Here is an 18,240-nt window from a genome sequence, read left to right as displayed (position 1 = left end):
CCCGCCTCCTCCGGCCCCGCCCCTCGCGGACGCTTTTCCCGCCTCCGCCGGGGCCGATCGGCGGTCCGGGTGACAGTTGAGGATGGCCGGAGCTGAAGAGCCAGCTGGGCGACAGTCGGAGTTGGAGCCCGTGGTATCGTTGGTCGATGTACTTGAGGAGGACGAGGAGCTGGAGAATGAGGCTTGCGCCGTCCTGGGCGGCAGTGACTCGGAGAAGTGCTCCTACTCGCAGGTGGGCGCGCGGCCCGGGCCTCGCCTCCCCCAGGCTCCCCTGAACCTCCCTTTCCCCACGCGCCTTACCCTCTCTCTTCCCGCCGGCCGCGGCCGGCACCCTGTGGTGGTCCGGCGCAGCTGTTGGTCGTAGGCTTCCCCATCCCAGGCCCAGGTGCCCTTTTACACTTAGTCTCCTGAGCCCCCTTCCTAACCTGACGCCCCACCTTTCTCGATTTTCCTCTTGTCAGGCCCCCGACGTTTCTCCGGCTTTGGCCCCGGAGCAGCTGCTCTTTCCTTCCTTCCTCGTCTCTTCTCTGTGCCCCGGCCGCTTTTCACCAAACCAACCCCGTGACCTTTCACATCCTGAGTTATCTTTGTCCATACTTTCCCCATCCTCAGAGTATTTGCTGGGTACTAAACGGAAGAGTCAAAGAATTAAAGGAGAGAGCTCTGGGTTTGAAAATCTCTCCGCGTAGGCTGGACTCCTGGACAGCTGGTTCCTCTGCAGTTTAGTTTGACAAGTGCTAGCTGTTTTTTTTTTTTTTTTTTTTTTGGCGAGACGGAGCAAATACCACGTCTCTCTGCAGTCGGCCCCCCAGGGGGATAGACCGGAACCCGAACAGCTGGTGGCACTGGCAAAGGAAAGGAGGGGAGGAGAGATGGCATTCGGAAGATGGTGGGAGCAAGGACTGGAGGGGGTGTGACGCGGTGTTTGGTGACTCATTCTATGTTTCTAGGTTCAAAAATGGAGAAAGGTGGGTAGAAGAAAACGAATGAGAGATGGTACTTGATAGGAAGAAGGTTATCTTCCAGGCAGGTGGAGTGGAACATTGCAGGATGGAGAGAGAGACATGGGGTCTTTACGTGGTGTGGCTTGAGATCACAATTCCAGTTGTCATCAATGACCAGTTGAGTTTACACTGCAAAGTGGTTAGATTTTTTTTTTTTTTAATACACCTGGCTTCAGAGGTATTTAATGTTGGCTGATATTTTAAAACCTTTGGTCGCCACTGGAACAACTTTTTCTCTGTTTGCCTTTTTTAAAAAAGCCTGTAAGTTATTTTTGAAACGTAGTTAGATTTTTAAAACAGACTTCCTTAAAAATTTTTTTTTGTATTGTTGTAAAATATGTGGAAAAGTGCAGAAACCATGTATAAGTCTTGGGAAAGCAAAACTGAAAACACCTGCAGGTACATACCACCCAGATCAAGAAATAGAACATTACCAGCATCACAGAAGCTTTCCTGGGACTCCCTTCTTCTCAGAAGATGGCAGCCATTATCAGGATTTGCTTTTCTTTCAACTTTTTATTTTGAAATGTTTAAAGGCTACAATTAAAATGAAAAAATAATATTATGAACACCTGTGTACCTTCACATATATTCACTTTTTAATATTTTACATTTGTTTTATCTTTTACTTCTTCACTGTAATATACTTTGTTTTTGTTTCCTGAACCAGTTGAAAATAAATTTCAGACCATGACACTTCAACTCTAAATATGTCAGCATACATCTTAAAATCAAAGGGATTCATTTAATGCACTGGTTTTCTCTTTGGTGGAATCACAAGCATTTTCCAAAATTAAAGTATGATTATTCCTTACATAAGCTTACACACATTCTCCTGTATTTTCATGTGTTAAAATAGTTAAGCGGACCGGTTTATTCACAGCTGACTAAAAATGTTAACTTCTGTCACTTTGAGAAAAAGTTATGTGAAATATGTATGAAATCTGCAACAGTGTTTTGGTATTCTATTGTATATACTTTTTTATTAGTCTCAGTGGCTTTTACAGGAAGATCTTGACCACAGATAATCTGATTTCAGTTATTTCTCAGATCATAGTATGGGCATTAGGTCGCTCTGCCAGTGTTTCATCAGTTTTCTGTCTTTTTTCATTTTGGGGCTGTCTTTTAGGGTTCAGTAAAGAGACAAGCACTGTATGCCTGCAGTACCTGCACTCCAGAGGGAGAAGAACCAGCAGGAATTTGCCTGGCTTGCAGTTATGAATGTCATGGAAGTCATAAACTATTTGAGCTGTACACAAAAAGGTAAAATGGTCAGAGATTGATGCTGGATGCTTTTCAAATGTTTAGATTCTTTTCCAGTTGCACTTTTTTTCTTAATCATGTTTTTGCATTCAAAGTAGTTGTGCCCTGGTAAAATTTAATGCAACTGTTTTATATAATGTAATCGGAAAGAACAGTTTTTCCAGGGAACCTTTTAAAATATAATTATGAGGCAAACTCAGACTACTCCTGCTAGCCTTCCACTGTTTTATGTGTGTGTGTGAGATACAGATATTTGTCTTTATGCATGTTAATTTCTTGGAGAAGAAAATGGCAAATCCACTCCAGTATTCTTACCTGGAAAATTCAATGGACAGGGGAGCCTGGTGGGCTACGGTCCGTGGGATCGCAGAGAGTCAGACATGACTGGGCACACAGCACACACATGTTAATTTATAGAATTATTAAATCTTTTATTGTAACGTGCTTGGGAAAATTGCGGATTGGATACATGAACAACAACCAAGTCCAATTTTTAGATCCTAGAAGCTAATTGAAAGGGAAGAGGCTATGATATGAATATAAAGAGTAGTCTTTAGATTTAGAAGAAAAATTAAAATTGGCTCTTCCTCCTTTCTTTCAGAAATTTTCGTTGTGATTGTGGAAACAGCAAGTTTAAAAATTTGGAATGCAAATTATTTCCTGTAAGTAAGCACAGTAAACGATAAATGCATGAAAAGTAGCTAAGATTTGTATTTGTCCTAGGGGATAAAACCAAGAATTTTCAAAAAGGAAGTTCTATGCTTCTTCTTTGCCAATGGGCAAATCAATGTTAGACTGTACCCCAGTTTTTTATTTGTTGGAAAGCTAAGTAACCTGTTCAGAGCCTACCTATAGATTGTAATTAATATGAAAGGTTTTGGGGGTAGTGTTCTAAAGTGATTCAGGTTCAGTTGTGTTGATTGTGCTCATGCTCTAAGGCTTTTTAAAGAAAAGGGTATGACTTTTAAAACAATAAATAAAACTGGGCAATAATGAGCATGGGCTTTTGCAAAAGTTTTTCACTGCTTTGTAGATAATAAAGACTATCTTCTACAATAACTTCAGTGAAATACCAAAAATGAAACAGAAAATAAGGGACTTTACAGTGTGTGAAGTCGCTCAGTCATATCCGACTCTTTGTGATCCCATGAACTGTAGCCTACTAGGCTCCTCCGTCCATGGAATTTTCCAGGCAAGAATAGTGGAGTGGGTTGCCATTTCCTTCTCTAGAGGATCTTCCCCACACAGGGATCGAACCTGGGTCTACCGCATTGTAAGCAGATGCTTTACCGTCTGAGCCACCAGGGAAGTCACTTTACAGTATTCAATCCTAATTGCCAAAGTTATCATGCTCTTTCCCTCCTTCAAAGATTATTTTTAGACAACTTCTTTGCCTACTTTTCACCTCCTAGTAATTTGGGGGCTTTAACTATCATAGCTGGGCTTTAAGAAATATTTTGAAATTCTAGACCAGTGTCAGTTTCCGTAGGTTGATAGTTAATATTTATGATTCATTCTCCCCCAATTGGTAACAAAGAAGGTATAGAAAATAAATTTTATTTTTCCGTTGTATCCTGGAGAAAGTATTACTTATAAAGTAATAAATTTTTTCCCTTGTACTTTGAAGACTAGCTTCCAGGGGAGGGAGGGGGTACAGATATTTAGTGCACAAATTTATTGAATGCATAAATTCCATGATATTATAAAGTTAGGCCATGTTTTATATTGAAATTAATATCTTTCAGGACAAAGCAAAAATAAATTCTGGCAATAAGTACAATGACAACTTTTTTGGATTGTACTGCATTTGCAAGAGACCTTACCCTGATCCTGAAGATGAGGTAAGAGATTTGGAGGTCAGCACCAGGACTGTGTCATCTCCAGCCTTCACTCCCCAGCCTCTTGTCATATTTGGCCCTTTAGCTGTTCAGCAGGGATTTGGGGATTGTGAAAGTATTCTAGATTTATCCCTTCTTATGACTCTGACCTGAAGCTACAAGTAGTACAGAGCCCAACTATTTTTCTCTTTCTTACATCATGAGAAATATTGGACAGGACTTTATCAAGGCCAGAACTTTTTTCCTTCTTCCCTCTCTTTGCCTGCCTGTTTGCTCCTTTTCTCTGACTACTTTCCAGAAAATGACCTTCAACTTCTCACATTCCTGCAAGGAAAGAAGATAGGGTGCACAAACTCGATTCTCTTAAAAACTTCAATTAGAGGTGTATGCAAAATTTTAAAAGAATTGTTGTTCTTCCTCATTCCTGTACCTTCTTACCTCCCAGACATAACCACTGTTAACACTTTTGGTGTATATATTTTTAGACCTTTTTCTGTGCACATATAAGTGAGTGAATGTGTGCTTTAATTTCTAGTTTCCTTATCTTTTGACAAAGGCAAAATTCTATAATTCACTGTGCAACTTGCTACAATTCACATTACCTCCCTGGGCCTGGGTTTATGTGTGAAATGAAAATATATTACTTATTCATAAAGTTTTGTGGGAATCAGATAGTAAGTAACTGATATGAAAGTTCTGATAATTACTCACAAAGTGCTTATCTCAATGTAATCCTTTTATAACCCCAGTTCATGGGGAAAGAACTTCTTTGACCCTTTGAATTGCTGTTTCTCCCTGTCTCCTTGACTTTTTGCATGTGGTTAGTGACCCACCCCAGTGTTCTTGCCTGGAGAATCCCAGGGATGGTGGAGCCTGGTGGGCTGCCGTCTGTGGGGTCACACAGAGTTGGACACAACTGAAGTGACTTAGCAGCAGCAGCAGTGGCCTTACAGAATTGGTAGAGAATTATTTAATATCTGATTCTAATGTGTGCCAGATTTACTTTGATATTCCAGAGTTCATTGTCAGTCAGTTCAGTGGCTCAGTCATGTCTGACTCTTTGCAACCCCATGGACTTCAGCACACTGGGCTTCCCTGGAGAAGGGAATGGCTGTGTTCTTGTCTTGAGAACCCCATGAATTCACTGTAACCATTAACAAACAAATTGCTTTTCTATGTTAGATTCCAGATGAGATGATCCAGTGTATAGTCTGTGAAGATTGGTTCCATGGAAGGGTAAGGAGAGCTTTGACCTTTAAAACCCATTGTCTTTACAAAAAAGAAAATATCTTATCTTTTTTTTTTTTTTAATATTTATTTATTTGGCTGAGTCTGATCTTAGTTGTGGCATATGGAATCTAGTTTCCTAACCAGGGACTGAACTGAAGCCCTTGGCCTTGGAAACGCAGAGTCTTAGCCACTGGGTCACCAGGGAAGTCCCAAAAAGATCTTGTCTTTTGGAATTAAATTATATTTCACATTATCAGTGCTCTTCTAAAAAATACTACAGATATGATCGATGTACTGTTGCAATATTTTATAAAATAATGAACTTTTTGGACAACTTGGTGATCACAAGGAAAATAACTTGGTTTTCTGTGTTCACAGCATCTTGGCGCCATTCCTCCTGATAGTGGGGATTTCCAAGAGATGGTGTGCCAGGCTTGTATGAAGCGCTGTTCTTTCTTGTGGGCTTATGCTGCACAGCTGGCAGGTAAGAGTCTCTGTGGAGTTGGCATGCCTCCAACCTGGGCCACAATACAAATCAGTACAAGTTGTTCAGTATCTAAGTTTTAGCTACTGTGTTTTTCACTGTGTACTTTTACTTTATTTTATGGGATTTGTTTTTAAACTTTTTATTTTGCATTGGGGAATGGCTAACAAACAATGCTGTGATAGTTTCAGGTAAACAGCAAAGGGACTCAGCCATACATATACATGTATCCATTCTTCCCCAAACTCTCCTCCCATCCAGGCTGCCACATAACACTGGACAGAGTTCCATTTTTAAGAGACTCTGTGGTATAGAAAAAAGTACAAGATCTGTTCCTTCTCCACAAGGTGCTTATAGATAGATTGGGAGACTGCCAAGAACCAATTTGTACTTAAATGGCATCATGCAGAATATGGATGAGACCAGAATTGGAGAAAGTGGAGAAAGCAGTTTTTAAGGGGATTTTGGAAGATAACAGAACCCAAACAAGTTGTTCTTAAATATAAAACATGCTATTGGTCGAGGAGGAGGTGGTGACACTTTGTCATCTAATGCTTTTACTGTACTCTAAGAAATTGACCCCAAACCACTAATTAGTAATGAATGTTCTTAAGTATGAAATATTTTCAGTTCAGTTCAGTCGCTCAGTCGTGTCCGACTCTTTGCAACCCCATGAATCGCAGCACGCCAGGCCTCCCTGTCCATCACCAACTCTCGGAGTTCACCCAGACTCACGTCCATCGAGTCAGTGATGCCATCCAGCCATCTCATCCTCTGTTGTCCCCTTCTCATCCTGCCCCCAATCCCTCCTAGCATCAGAGTTTTTTCCAATGAGTCAACTGTTCACATGAGGTGGCCAAAGTACTGGAATACTTTATTTTCCTCTTAATGTTATGTGTGTTTGTTTTTTAAATGGTAGTAAGTCATAGTATCTGTTGCTCTGGCCTCATAATTTCTTGCCCTTCTCACCTTTAGGGAACACCTCACCATACAAACCTCAAGCAGCATCCTATGTTTTTGCTTTGTCTCCAAGTTCTTGTACTTGGTGTGTCCTCTTTCTGTTCATATGCTTTGTGTGTGTGTTTTTAAAAAAATTTATTTATTTTTAATTGAAGGACAATTACTTTATAATTACTGTGTTGGTTTCTACCATACATCAGCACAAATCAGCCTGTTCATATCCTTTTCAATTACGTCTCACTTTCTGCTGGACCTGAATCTTTTTCTCATTCACTGGATTTTCTTAACCCTTCCCCTCTGCCCCTTCTTCATTTCCTTCCCTGTCAGCAGATGGCCTCATTTCCTAATAAACTGAAAAGCCATCCTCCAGTGTGAGTTCCCTTGTCATTTCTCTGCTCTCTGTCATTTCTGTCTCTGCAAGCGTCCTTTCTAATTTCCTCCTCGCATAAAGAAAAGCTGTTGTTTTTGCAAAACTACCCTTCTCCTGTGTTTGCAGCTAAATCTCTTCCTATTGCCTCTTGCTTCTTTGGTGTCCCTGGGTCTTTAACATCTATAGTATTTTCCTTTCTCATTTACATATAAAATGTTTAAGTAGTGATTGATATATTTTTTTTAGCTCTTTTTTCCAGATGGGTTTTTTTTTTCTGTTCTTGGTTCACATTTTGTTTTTTACTAGAGTGTAATGACTTGACAATGTTGTGTTAATTTCTGCTGTACAGTGAGGTGAATCAGCTGTGAGTGCCTCTACAATGTCTGTTGCACATGCATTCGTACTCAGTTGCTCAGTCATGCACGACTCTTTGTGACCCCGCAGACTGTAGCCTGCCAGGCTTTGTTCATGGGGTTTTCCAGGCAAGAATATTGGAGTGGGTTGCCAGTTCCTCCTCCAGGGGATCTTCCTGACCCAGGGATTGAATCTGCATCTCCTGCATCTCGTGCATTGGCAGACTGATTCTTTACCACTGAGCTGCATATATCCCTTCCCTCTTGAACCCACCCTTCCCACCAGTGATTGATATTTTTAAATTTTCTGTTATTTGACACTTTAGAATAGGCAGGCATAACCTAAAAAAGTGTTATTTCCTTTCTCATTATTCCAGAGATTAAGGTTAACTCTCTCCTTTTCCAGATTCTGAGGTATTTTTTAATCAAACTAAGTGATTTTATTGTCTCACTGGTGTGGATATGTGTGTGTATGTGTGTTTTCATTAAACCTACAGTAACCAAAGTAACTACTGAAGATGATGGGTTGGTGCTGAATGTTGATGGAGTAGGTGATCAAGAAGTTATCAAAACTGAAAATGGAGCTCATCAGGATAATGCCCTTGAAGAGGATGTTCCAGAACATGGAAAGGCTATTGTGAAGGAAGTTAAAGCAGAGCAGACAAATGAACCATGTACCAGCTCTAGTTCTGAATCTGATCTCCAGGTAACAAAATGAAATCTGAGCTGTAAAAGAAATAAAACTTAAGCAAAATTAATTCTGTAAGCTATGTAGCTTTGGATTTCAGTTGTGCCTTTTGCCTAAAAGAAATCTTTTTACAAAATCTAAACTTTGAAAAAGATGATAGTTTAATACACACTTCAAAACTTAATTTCAGAAAGCATTTCAGAATCAGCGTCTCAACACAGAATCACAGTCTGGCTGCAAACTTCAGGAGCTTAAAGCTAAGCAGTTTATAAAGAAAGACACTGCCACCTATTGGCCCCTGAACTGGCGTAGCAAGTTGTGTACCTGCAAAGACTGTATGGTAAGTACCAGATCATGTTCAGCATTAAGTGTTTTGTGGACAGATGCCTAAAATAAGAACACCTGGAAAGTTTATTTATGAAATTTATATTAGAGTGTAGGGAACGTAAGTTTTTTTTTTAATGTTAAGCAAATTTATGAATTAGTGTTTGCAGTCTGAATGTTTATGGAAGCAATTAAGAACGATGCAATACTTCTTATTTACTTATCTTCATTTCAGTGGAAAATAGCTTTTCTATATCATAGAATTACTTGGAAACACAAATTTCTTGAAAGTTACAGTAAGTTGGTTTTTAAATAAAAATCTCTTAGATCATGCAGTATCCACCGGAAGTTGGGAGATTTCTAAGAGAAATTTGGGCAGAAAGAATAAATCTTTCAAGCAACTCTGCTGAAAGGCTGGAGTTTTTCTGGATATTATAAAACTTAAACAAATTTTTGGTGATTCTCATGAGGTCGACTTTCTGAGAATGACATACAGTTCTAATGGGGAAACTGGTTTTATTTTTTAAAGAAAATGTATGGCGATCTAGATGTCCTGTTCCTGACAGATGAGTATGACACAGTTCTGGCTTATGAAAACAAAGGCAAGGTTGACCAGGCAACTGACAGGAGAGACCCTCTAATGGACACCCTTAATAGCATGAACAGAGTCCAGCAAGTGGAACTTATTTGTGGTAAATATTGTTTGAAAATTCATAAAGTTCATGAAGTTTCCTTCACCATTAAAAAATTATATAGAAGGAGGACAACTAAAAATGGTTTAAATTTGGAATTGTATAGTAAGCCTCACTTATACTTGCTTGATTGTAACATTGCTGAGTATTTAGCTACTATTTCCATTGAGTCAGGGTTAAATGCTAGAATAATTGCATGTTTGAGAAACCATAACATGCTGTTTTGATTAAGGGTAGATGTATAAGTATAGAATAAGAGGAAATCAATTTCTTTTTCCATTCATTGAAACAATTTTCATTGAACATTACATGCCATCTTTTTGACAGTTGTTGAGATGCTTCAGTGGTTCACAGGAAGCCCACTAGAGGGGAAAATATTCCCAAACCCTTAATTGCAGGCTTTTACATTTTTTCCCCCAGCATGCCCAACTTATTTTTGTGATTTCTGTCCTAGACAGTTCCTACTCGGATGCTACCACTTTTGTACCCCTTTTTTGACAATGGTTATTTCTGTCTTGCACATGTAACTATTTGATTAATTTCCTTTTGCCTTTATTAGACTAAAAGGTTTTTGGGGATAGAGTCTATAACTTGAGGGATATAACCCTCAAGTTTCCATGTATATAATACAAATTGTTAAGTGAGATGAGTTTTAAAACTTAATGTTTGACAAGTCCAAGATACTTTAGCACTAGAATTACAGATGGGAAACCTTTTAAAAAATTCTCAGCTGTAGCAACAGATTTTATTTTCTTGGGCTCCAGAATCACTGCAGACAGTGTCTGCGGCCACAGAATTAAAAGACGCTTGCTCCTTGGCAGAAAAGCTATGACAGATCTAGACAGCGTATTTCAAAGTGGAGACTTTACTGACAAAGGCCCATATAGTCAAAGCTACGGTTTTTCCAGTAGTCATGTATGAATGTCAGAGTTAGACCATAAAGCAGGCTGAGTGCCAAAGAATTGACGCTTTCGAATAGATCAAACTAGTCAATCCTAAAGGAAATCAACCCTGAATATTCATTGGAGGACTGATGCTGAAGCTGAAGCTCCAGTACTTTGGCCAGCTGATGCAAAGAGCCAACTCATTGGAAAAGACCCTGATGCTGGGAAAGATTGAGGGCAAGAGGAGAGGGGGCAACAGAGGATGAGATGGTTGGATGGCATCACTGACTCAATGGACATGAGTTTGATCAAGCTTCAGAAGATAGTGAAGGACAGGGAAGCCTGCCATGCTGTAGTTCATGGGGTTGCAAAGGGTTGGATAAGCCATAGCGACTAAACAACAGTCTTTTTGGGAGTGGGAGTATCTGTTCCTCCAGGGTTTATTTAATGAAAAAGGGTTCCCAGATGTCAAAGTGAGGGAATTGGGGAGAAATTGAGAACAAATTTCTATGCAGATTTCACTTGAAAAAAAATAGATTAAACTATTAAAATACTCAAATATTAATGGTCAGGGAATCTTTTGTTCCTAAATGCAAATAGATTGTCTGAAGTTTATGTCCTTTGCTTTGTTGTTTTGATTTAGAATACAATGACTTGAAGACTGAACTTAAAGACTATCTCAAGAGATTTGCTGATGAAGGCACAGTAAGTAGAGTTAACGAATTTTAATCATAGCCCTGTATGTTTTGAATAAAGTTTCTTTTGTTTTTTGAAGTGCAGTTGATTTACAGTTTTATGTTACTTTCAAGTATACAGCATAATAATTCAATATTTTATAGGTTATACTCCTTTTAAAATCATTATAAAATATTAGCTGTATTCCCTTGGTGTGTGTGTTTGTGTGTATATACATACAATATCTTTTTTAGCCATTCATCTCTTGATGGACACTTAGGTTGCTTCCATATCTTGGTTATTATAAGTAATGCTGCTCTGAACATTGGGGTGCATGTATCTTTTTGAATTAGTGTTTTTCTTTTCTTTGTATGTATACCTGTGTGCTGTGCTGTGCTGAGTTGCTCAGTCGTGTTCAACTCTTTGAGACCCCATGGACTGTAGCTGGCCAGGCTCCTCTGTCCCTGGGGATTCCCCAGGCAAGAATACTAGAGAGGGTTGCCATGCCCTCCTCCAGGGCATCTTCCCAACCCAGGTATTAAACCCAGGTCTTCCACATTGCAGGCAGATTCTTTACTGTCCTGGATATATACCTAGAAGTAATTAACTGGATCATATGGTAGTTCTGTTTCTTTTTTTGAGGGGCCTTCATACTATTTTCCATATTTCATTTTCTCTGATGAAAAAGATGACTGAGAGTGTAGTACAGGTAGAGGGAAGGGAGATGAATAGTAGTGAAACACCACAAGACTAGCCACATTAGGAGTCCTGCCCAAGCCTCCAGATGAGGGGTGGGTAGTCACCCAGGATCTTGAGAGAGCACTGGTAGCTTAGGAGGGGCCACTGGATTGGCCATACTGATTCTCCCAGTCCTGATCATCCAGCAGGATTTCTTGGAGGAGGAAGCAAAAATGACCAGTCAGGAAAAAAATTTAAGCCAGACCTCTTTTCTGTGATTTGGGGTTCTATAGTTTAGAATAAAACAACTTGATAATTGGGGGCTAAAATATTTGTCTTGCTGGTTAGGACAGTCTAACAACTTTTAAGAGTGACACTAACTCTATAATGTGTAATCTTTTTTAATTCGTTTATTTATTGATTTGGTTCTGCCAGTCTGAGTTGTACTTTTGTCTAGTTTTAGCACATGGGCTTAGATGCCCACCTGGGCATGTGGATTTAGTTCCTTGACCAGGGATCAAACCCACATACCCTGCATTGGAAGGTGAATTCTTAACCACTGGACCACTAGGGGAGTCCCTACAGTGTCTAATCTTTTAAAATAGTTCTCCAGATGAATTTTCAAATACTTCCTAGCTCTTTACTACTCATATGTGTTTATGATGGAATTTTTTTCTAAAATACTTTTCTATCTTCAAAAGGGAGATATAAAATAAAACTTAACTTTTCTCTTCATGGCCTACAGTTGTCCTTCTGGACAGTAAATGTTCTGCTCTGCTACCGCCAGACAGACTAACGAAGTCAGACTTGGATCTGACAGACACTTAGGACATGCCCTGAGACTTGCTTTCTTAGGAGAAGTCTTTGCAGGCCGAGCGCTTTCTCATCACTGTGGGAAGGACTTGTAGCTGCCTGGATAGCTGGCACTGCTGCCTTGCGACAGAATGAATTGTGGAGTCTGAGGGTAAAGAGCCTTCTGAAATGGTTTGCTCATTTTTAGAGAATGTTCCTCGTTGTCACTGTTTATGTCCTTTTGTTTCCCAGCTGCTCTTAACTGTCAGTTATTCTCATTTCTGTTGCAGAGGCTGTCCTCTGCTTAATGCGGCCTCCGCCTTCTCTCACCGGCACTGCAAGCGTCCACGGGTGTAACTGTTTTAAGCTCTGCACTGTTAGTGGCCGTTCCAGGTCCCCCAGCTGTGTCAGTCAGCAGTGTCAGAGCGTGCACTTGTGTCTCTCCTTCTGTGTAGTGTGTGGTTGCCGTGCTCATTATTGATTTTGTTTCACACACACTTAAAATTACACACAAGAAAAAAGTAGGTGTGGTGTCTTTTGCTTTTCACATTTGAAACAACTTTATCCAGAGTATTCACACGTGTCTTCAACATATGGATCTTTGTTATCACTGGAGCCATTCTGAATGAGTCTGAGGTAATTTTTAAATCCTATGTGATGATTTGAAAGACAGAAAAATTCTTTATTGTTTGTTTTCAATATTACTAACTAGATCTTTACAAACACCTTAAGTTGTCATAAAGCTTGTCTGCTTTGGTTGTGTTTGTCCATAATATGGTCTATTTTTTGTTTGTTTCCTTTTTTTTCTTTTTCTTTTTCATAATAAGGTCTAGATGTTGTCAAATAATGGCCTGCCCTTTATTTAATGTTTGTGTCTGACTTAAAAAAGAAACTTAGAAACTACACGTTTTCTGAGACAAACCAATAAAATGATTTTATTACTGGACCCAAGAACTTTTAGGGCTTCTCCAGTGGCTCAGCAGTAAAGACCTGGCCTGCCGATAATAGGAGATGTAGGTTCGATCCCTGGGTCAGGAAGATCCCCTGCAGAAGGAAATGGCAACCCACTCCAGTATTCTTGCCTGGAGAATCCCGTGGACAGAGGAGCCTGGCGGCACACAGTCCATGGTGTCGCAGAAGAGTTGGACACAACTTAGTGACTTAATAAATATATTCTTTAACATTTCTACTGTTTCTGTTGGCTGTGACCATTTGAGGAGGTCTGGAAACTAAGAATGACGCACTCTATAGTTTGTGGGCTCTTAAGTCTCCTCCTACTGTATCCTTGCCAGGGAAATGGTTTCCTTGCCTTGCCTTTCAGTGTTTAATGTCTGTGATCCAAGTGAGGGACAGAGGCTTCACTTTGGAACTCCCTAGCATGCTACCTGTTAGCGTTTGTAAGTGGACATTGCCAAGCCCAGCAGCTCAGCACTCTGAGCCGCGGTGACCTCAGTGTGTGTTGGCCGTCTCCATCCTGAGTCTGTGAGGGCTTCTCATTCCCACTGGTTGACCTCCAGCTTATTCTCAGTGCCTGTGAGGCCAGCGTCAGCTACCAGTCTGGTAGAATACTGACAAAGCGTGTACTTCTTTCAAGGATTAGTCAGTATCTTACCCCAGTGAGTTATTCAGGTTGGCTTTGCCACTTGGGGATGTTTGTACTCTCACTCCTGGGGAGAGGAGAAGGAAGTTTTCACTTTACACACAAGTATTTGTCTTCTCTTTTCCTTCTCTTTCTCCTCCTTCGTCCCTGCATTCCAGTGCTTTCTTTTTCTCTTTCCCTCTCCATACCCACCTTTATTTCCTCATGATAATAAGAATGTGTTACAAAGTTAAAAATCATGTTGGTAACAGTGTGCTGCCTTTGTAATTACACATCTCATCAGGGCTTCCCTGGCGTCCAGCAGTCTGAAAGCAGGAGACACGGGTCCATCCCTGGTCCATCCCTGGTCAGTCGAGGAACTAGGATCCTGGTCAATAAATAAGTAATAAAAAGCAAGACCCACAGCAACAAACCTGTCAATTGTGGCACAAACTCCTTGGAGTAAGCAGGAACTCCTTCCGGGTCATCCCGGTTTACTTTTTTAATCCATATTCCCCCTTATTTCCTTAGTTTTAATGTTCTATTTTGCTGATAATCATAAACACTTTTGTGTGATGTTCTAATCCTTTTTCCAATAGAATTCAAGATAAAGTTCTCATTGTTATTGTATAACATGGATATTCCATTGACTTGAGAGTACTGCTTCCATAGTTTTTGCCAATTATTTTTGTTTATATAGCAAATGTCTTTAATTTTGGACTCCCCCCCCTTTTTTTTTCTTCAGTATAGAGGAGAGAGCAAAAGTGTCAAAAAAGCCATCTTTGTTTGCTGGGGTGCTTGTGCAGAACTGAGGGACATTCCCAGGACAGCCGTGTCTCAAGGGAGCACAGTGTCCTCAGGAGACCTCGGGGCCCTCAGGGTTCATGCTGGTTCTGTCACGTCTCTTTTCAGCTGACAGTATTCATAGAGAGCATACTCTGCGCCAGGCAGGGCTTTCACAGGCATTACATCTCATCTGCTCTTCAAATGGTCCTGTTAGATGGGTATTGCTTTCATCTCTCCCTTAAAAAAAAAATTTATGTATTTGACTGCATTGGATCTCAGTTGCATTATGCAGAATCTTTCCTTGCTGTGCACAAGCTCTCTAGCTGTGGCGTTCGGGCCTAGTGCTGGACCGTATGCAGAGTCTTAGCTCCTCGGCCAGGGATTGAACCCACATCCCCTGCACTGCAAGACAGATCCCTAACCTACCAGACCACATGGAAGTCCCCCTTTTGTCTCATTTCAATGAGGAACCCAAGGGTGGTGGTGGACCCCACACTCGGCACCAGTGTGCCTACTATGAGACCCTGACCCAGCCAGTCTGAGCCTGGATGAGCGCGTCTGTGCAGCAGAGATAGGATAACTAGGCACTGAAATAACCCTCATCACGATGTTGTTGGACTTGACTGTGACTGTTACCGCTCTTCTGTAATGTGGCTGCGTTTCCTAATCTTTGCTTTCTATCCACAGGTGGTTAAGAGAGAGGACATCCAGCAGTTCTTTGAAGAATTTCAGTCAAAAAAGAGAAGAAGAGTGGACGGGATGCAGTATTATTGCAGCTAGAGAGGAGTGCGGCGCCTTCCATCCAGGCGGGGGAAGACCCACTTCCTGTTCCAGGAATAAAAGAGGCCTCCTCCAGCCTTGAGCTTCCTTCACTCGCCTTGACAACAGTAGCCACAATGTTTATGCTGATTTCACAACCAGCATTCTTCTTTCTGACTCAGCTAAATGCAACTCATTCCACAGACTTGAGCCCCCCCACCCCCACCCCAGTCTAGCCAGGGTTATTTGTTCAGAACTTTTAAGAAGTTTGATTTGGTTTTGAAAAAGTAAACTTGTCTTTTTTTACGCCCCCTAATGATTTGTTCTTTTAACTCCCAAGTGTGTCTGCTCTGCCGCAGCCTCTGTCTTCCAGGACCTGCTTTGAGGAGCGTTGCAGAAGCCCTCCTGTCAGCTCCACAGGCCCCCTCACCCCTCGGATCGTGGTGCCTTGGGTCAAAGCTTCCGCAAGCCTGGTCTGCTTCCCTCCCTTGTCCCTGTTTCCTGAGGTTTGGTTATGGCCTAGAAGGGACCTCAGAGCTTGCTTCATCTAGGCTGACCCTCCGGAGTTAGCCAGGACTGCATCTTTTTGGTCTAGATGTGTGTCACTGGCAAGGAGGTTGGCTGATGGCAGGATTGAGGAGGGCTACCTTTGTTACAAATTTTACTAATAAATTTAAAGTGGAAATGTCATTCACAAATCTACTGACACTAGAATATTAGAATTTCAGTACTGTAGTGCTCACAGGGCTTCCTGGAGAAAATCTGCCATTATATCAAGACTAGTCCCTCTCTGCTGCCTAGAAAATAGACCGGGTATTACCCTGTGAAATCTTGGTGGTTTACGAAGTCCTCCGAGTTTCTTTATGTTATCAGGGATATTCATAAGCATATATTAAGAATAGACCTATTTTGATATTGTTCTGTTAAGAAAATGTTACTAGAAGCCCAGTAAATTATTTCCCCCTTAAATCTGTGCTGAAGAAAAAACATACTGGCTTAGCCTACTTGTAAGGAGCAGGGCCAGTGAGTGCCCTGTTTTGGGAGAGGCAGACTGTGGAGGAGATCCCAGACAAGGCCCCAGGCCGCGCAGATAATGAGCTTTAAGTAAAGAATAGTCCCTAATGTCAGTCCGCAGCTGAGTCCCTAATAAATGTGAGATCTTTTGAAGAACCTCATGGGGTATTGTATAAAAGCCCATATTTGAGGGAATGTCCTTTCAGTTGGTTTGAAGTGTCTTTAAAGCCCCTCAGTCTGTGTGGAAAACACCTTTCAATAAATAAGAGCCCTCAGCTGCTCTCTCCCTCTGGAGGACCATGGTCTTTCCTGATGGTAGACGACACACTTTGAGGTGTGTGACTATAAGCATTTGAGGCTTTGGGGCCACAAGTGTATATTAATATTTTTTGTGTGTCCAGCAGTCATAAGTACCCACCGATCCCTGAATATGGTGAACTCGGCCTACAGAAGGCAAAGGCCTTCAAGAAATAGTACACTTCATGTTTTTCTGCCTCAGACCTCCTAATTACAGATCCCCAGGAAGAGTGATGTGTGGAGCGGGAAGATCTCGTGGCCATAGGAGAGGCGTGTGTGCTCTGAGCTGGCCTTGTGGAAGGCTGAAGTGGCCAGGGCCAGAGCTCTGGGCATCTCCAAGAGGGCTGCCACCCCCAGCTTGGGAACTCTCTGTTCCAAGCCTGAGGATTTTTGAACCCCTCTCTGCAAGGTGATACTAGTTGTATACCATTATGGCCTGAAAGGCTCTATCATCTCAGGCATATGATTTAACCACCAGAAAGTTCCTTCCTTCTTATGACAGGTCAGGACCAAGTCTCAGCATCCCTGTGCAGCACAAGCAAACCCCCAGTGCTGAAGGGCGTGTTTTAGGAAAGGTACTGTTCCTCTCACGTTAACCAGAAAACCTCTTTTTTTTTAAACCTGTTTTCACTAGTTTTCTTATTGACTGTATTGGACCGTCTCTTCTTGTAGAGACTGATTTTGGCCAACATGTGGCAGTTGATGTTAATGCATGTTTTATGCAAAACAAGAATATGATATTAGTTACTTTCAAGGAGTTCTGGCATTGTATGTGCGTTTTTGTAGAATTGTTACTGGACTTATAATTACATACTTAACTCTAATCAGGTTTCTGTAAAAATTTAAATAAATCACTTCAAAACAGTGGCTTTTCAGATGGTTTCTCGTCACATTTAAATGTATACGGCCTCCATTTGCTGATGCAGGAACCATGTGAGTCCACTGCGGCAGCTCCATCCGCCCTGGGGCCTGCTCCAGCGGAGGGGCTGGCTCCAGTCTCCCCAGTACAATGTGGCCTGATCCCAGGACACACACACAGACCCCCCAGATCTCAGGTCTTGCCAGCAGAGCTCCTTCACACACGGGTGCACACGCATATACACACCCAGCTTTACAACACCTCTGAGAAGTGTGCACACACACATACATGCACAGCTTTGCAACACCTCTGAGGAACGCACACCCCTGACTTTACAACACCTCCGAGGAACTCACACACACAAACTTGGCTTTACAACACCTCTGAGGAACACACACACACACCCCACTTTACAACACCTCCGAGGAGAGAGGGTCCATAATTTCCTAGGTGAACAGAGAACAAAGAGATGGGTGAGGGTTGTGATGAATCGCAAAGTGCTCAGGTCTTGCTCTGTACAGCGGAGAGAGCCAGGAGCCCACAGGCCAAGGGAGAGGTGCAGTCCACCTCCATGGTAGCCATTACTTCAAAAGTAAATGTGAGGACAAACCAAGAAGCCCGTGAAGAGGCCCTTCTGTGGCCTTCCCCCAGCTCTTGCTTCCTTGGAAATGATTCACAGTTGCAGTCATCACCTGTGATAAGCGCAGGTGA

The 18,240-nt window shown here is 41.6% G+C and overlaps 1 protein-coding gene across 1 annotated transcript; it reads left to right on the top strand.

Annotated features, from left to right (window-relative positions):
- Positions 1–23: 23 nt before the first annotated feature.
- On the top strand, positions 24–17,427 carry UBR7 (ubiquitin protein ligase E3 component n-recognin 7). The gene is made up of 11 exons (XM_040256598.1): positions 24–232; positions 2,134–2,267; positions 2,869–2,929; positions 4,013–4,108; positions 5,288–5,341; positions 5,714–5,819; positions 8,000–8,208; positions 8,381–8,530; positions 9,044–9,206; positions 10,734–10,795; positions 15,288–17,427. Exons 1-11 carry the CDS (start codon positions 83–85, stop codon positions 15,378–15,380), a joined length of 1,278 nt encoding a protein of 425 aa, XP_040112532.1. The 5' UTR covers positions 24–82; the 3' UTR covers positions 15,381–17,427.
- The last annotated feature ends 813 nt before the right edge of the window (positions 17,428–18,240 follow it).

Source organism: Oryx dammah, unplaced genomic scaffold, assembly GCF_014754425.2.
Source record: "Oryx dammah isolate SB20612 unplaced genomic scaffold, SCBI_Odam_1.1 HiC_scaffold_16, whole genome shotgun sequence".
In the NCBI taxonomy this organism is placed as follows: domain Eukaryota; kingdom Metazoa; phylum Chordata; class Mammalia; order Artiodactyla; family Bovidae; genus Oryx; species Oryx dammah.
The sequence above is the reverse complement of the archived record's forward strand: the minus strand, read 5'-3'. Positions and strand labels throughout refer to the sequence as shown.